General features: G+C 61.3%; 1 protein-coding gene across 1 annotated transcript in view; it reads left to right on the plus strand.

The window, feature by feature from the left end:
• LOC120566591 (choline transporter-like protein 1) overlaps positions 1-2,500 on the plus strand; it is a gene marked incomplete in the record, with an annotated part of 29,569 nt that overhangs the window by 2,114 nt on the left and 24,955 nt on the right. The window contains 1 exon segment of the mRNA XM_039813107.1: positions 638-780. Coding sequence (XP_039669041.1) covers positions 638-780 — 143 coding nt within the window.

The following is a 2,500-nucleotide window of genomic DNA, read 5'->3' on the forward strand; positions in this document are numbered from 1 at the left end:
TGTCTCTCTCTCTCTAACCTGTCTGTCTCTCTAACCTGTCTGTCTGTCTCTTTCTCCAACCTGTCTGTCTCTCTAACCTGTCTCTCTCTCCAACCTGTCTGTCTCTCTCTCCAACCTGTCTGTCTCTCTAACCTGTCTGTCTGTCAGTAAGTGTCTGTGTCTCTCTCTCTCCCTAACCTGTCTCTCTCTCTAACCTGTCTCTCTCTAACCTGTCTCTCTCTCTCTCTAACCTGTATCTCTCTCTCTAACCTGTCTCTCTGTCTCTCTCTAACCTGTCTGTCTCTCTCTAACCTGTCTCTCTCTAACCTGTCTGTCTCTCTAACCTGTCTGTCTCTCTAACCTGTCTCTTTCTCTAACCTGTCTATCTCTCTAACCTGTCTGTCAGTAAGTGTCTGTCTCTCTAACCTGTCTCTCCCTCTCTAACCTGTCTCTCTCTCTCTAACCTGTCTCTCTCTCTCTAACCTGTCTGTCAGTAAGTGTCTGTCTCTCCAACCTGTCTGTCTCTCTAACCTGTCTCTCCCTCTCTAACCTGTCTCTCTCTCTCTAACCTGTCTCTCTCTCTCTAACCTGTCTGTCAGTAAGTGTCTGTCTCTCTAACCTGTCTGTCTCTCTAACCTGTCTGTCTCTCGTCCTGCAGGGCAGTATCTGTGGCTTCAGCATCGTGACGGGCGGCGCTGCCCGGCTGGTGTTTGGGTACGACAGCTACGGCAACACGTGCGGTCAACGCAACGAGCCAATCGAAGGCGTCCGGCTCAGCGGCCTCGACCACACAGACAGGAAGTAGGTCTCCAGGTTTCTACGTACCCCCCTTTGAGGACCGCTGGTCTAAAGCATGTCGTCCCGGCACTAACCCCCGCCAGATCTTTATCTGTCCCTCGCTCCACCTACAGGACCAGATGTTAGTCTGGTACAGGACCAGATGTTAGTCTGGTACAGGACCTGATGTTAGTCTGGTACAGGACCTGATGTTAGTCTGGTACAGGACCTGATGTTAGTCTGGTACAGGACCTGATGGTCCCTTCTCCATCAGGCTGTTAGTCTGGTCCTCTGCTGGGCGTCTGTGCTAGAGCTCAACATCTTTGCCTTTGGTCTCCATTTCTATCATTTTACTCGGGGCTCGGGCCGGGATGGGGCCATGATGGGGCCATGATGGGGCCATGCTGGGGCCGTGATGGGGCCATGATGGGGCCGTGATGGGGCCATGATGGGGCCGTGATGGGGCCATGATGGGGCCGTGATGGGGCCATGATGGGGCCGTGATGGGGCCAGGCTGGGGCCGTGATGGGGCCAGGCTGGGGCCATGATGGGGCCGTGATGGGGCCAGGCTGGGGCCGTGATGGGGGCGGATGGGGCCAGGCTGTGGCCATGATGGGGCAGATGGGGCCATGATTGGGGCCATGATGGGGCCAGGCTGTGGCCATGATGGGGCCATGATGGGGGCCAGGCTGTGGCCATGATGGGGCCAGGCTCGGGCCATGATGGGGCCAGGATGGGGCCATGATGGGGGCCAGGCTGTGGCCATGATTGGGGCCAGGCTGGGGCCATGATGGGGGCCATGATGGGGCCAGGCTGTGGCCATGATGGGGCCAGGCTGTGGCCATGATGGGGCCAGGCTGTGGCCATGATGGGGCCATGATGGGGCAGGGCTGGGGGCCATGATGGGGCCAGGCTCAGGCCATGATGGGGCCATGATGGGGCCAGGCTCAGGCCTTGATGGGGCCATGATGGGGCCAGGCTGTGGCCATGATGGGGGCCAGGCTGTGGCCATGATGGGTCCATGATGGGGCCAGGCTGTGGCCAGGCTGGGGCCAGGATGAGGCCAGGATGAGGCCATGATGAGGCCATGATGGGGCCAGGCTGGGGCCAGGCTGTGGCCATGATGGGGGCCAGGCTGTGGCCATGATGGGGCCAGGCTGGGGCCATGCATGGGGCCATGATGGGGCCAGGCTGTGGCCATGATGGGGCCAGGCTGTGGCCATGATGGGGGCGGCTGTGGCCATGATGGGGCCATGATGGGGCAGGGCTGGGGCCATGATGGGGCCAGGCTCAGGCCATGATGGGGCCATGATGGGGCCAGGCTCGAGGCGGTGATGGGGCCATGATGGGGCCAGGCTGTGGCCATGATGGGGCCAGGCTGTGGCCATGATGGGTCCAGATGGGTCCATGATGGGTCCATGATGGGGCCAGGCTGGGGGCCAGGATGAGGCCATGATGAGGCGCAGATGGGGCCAGGCTGGGGCCGGCTGTGGCCATGATGGGGCAGCCAGGCTGGGGCCATGATGGGGCCATGATGGGGCCATGATGGGGGCGGGCGATGGGGGCCATGATGGGGCCAGGCGGGGGCCATGATGGGGGCCATGATGGGGCCAGGCTGGGGCCATGATGGGGCCAGGCTGGCGGCTGGGGCCATGATGGGGCCAGGCTGTGGCACGATGGGGCCGTGATGGGGCCGTGATGGGGCCAGGCTGGGGCCATGATGGGGCCGTGATGGGGCCGTGAT

This window comes from Perca fluviatilis, chromosome 10 (assembly GCF_010015445.1).
Source record: "Perca fluviatilis chromosome 10, GENO_Pfluv_1.0, whole genome shotgun sequence".
NCBI classification, from domain to species: Eukaryota; Metazoa; Chordata; class Actinopteri; order Perciformes; family Percidae; genus Perca; species Perca fluviatilis.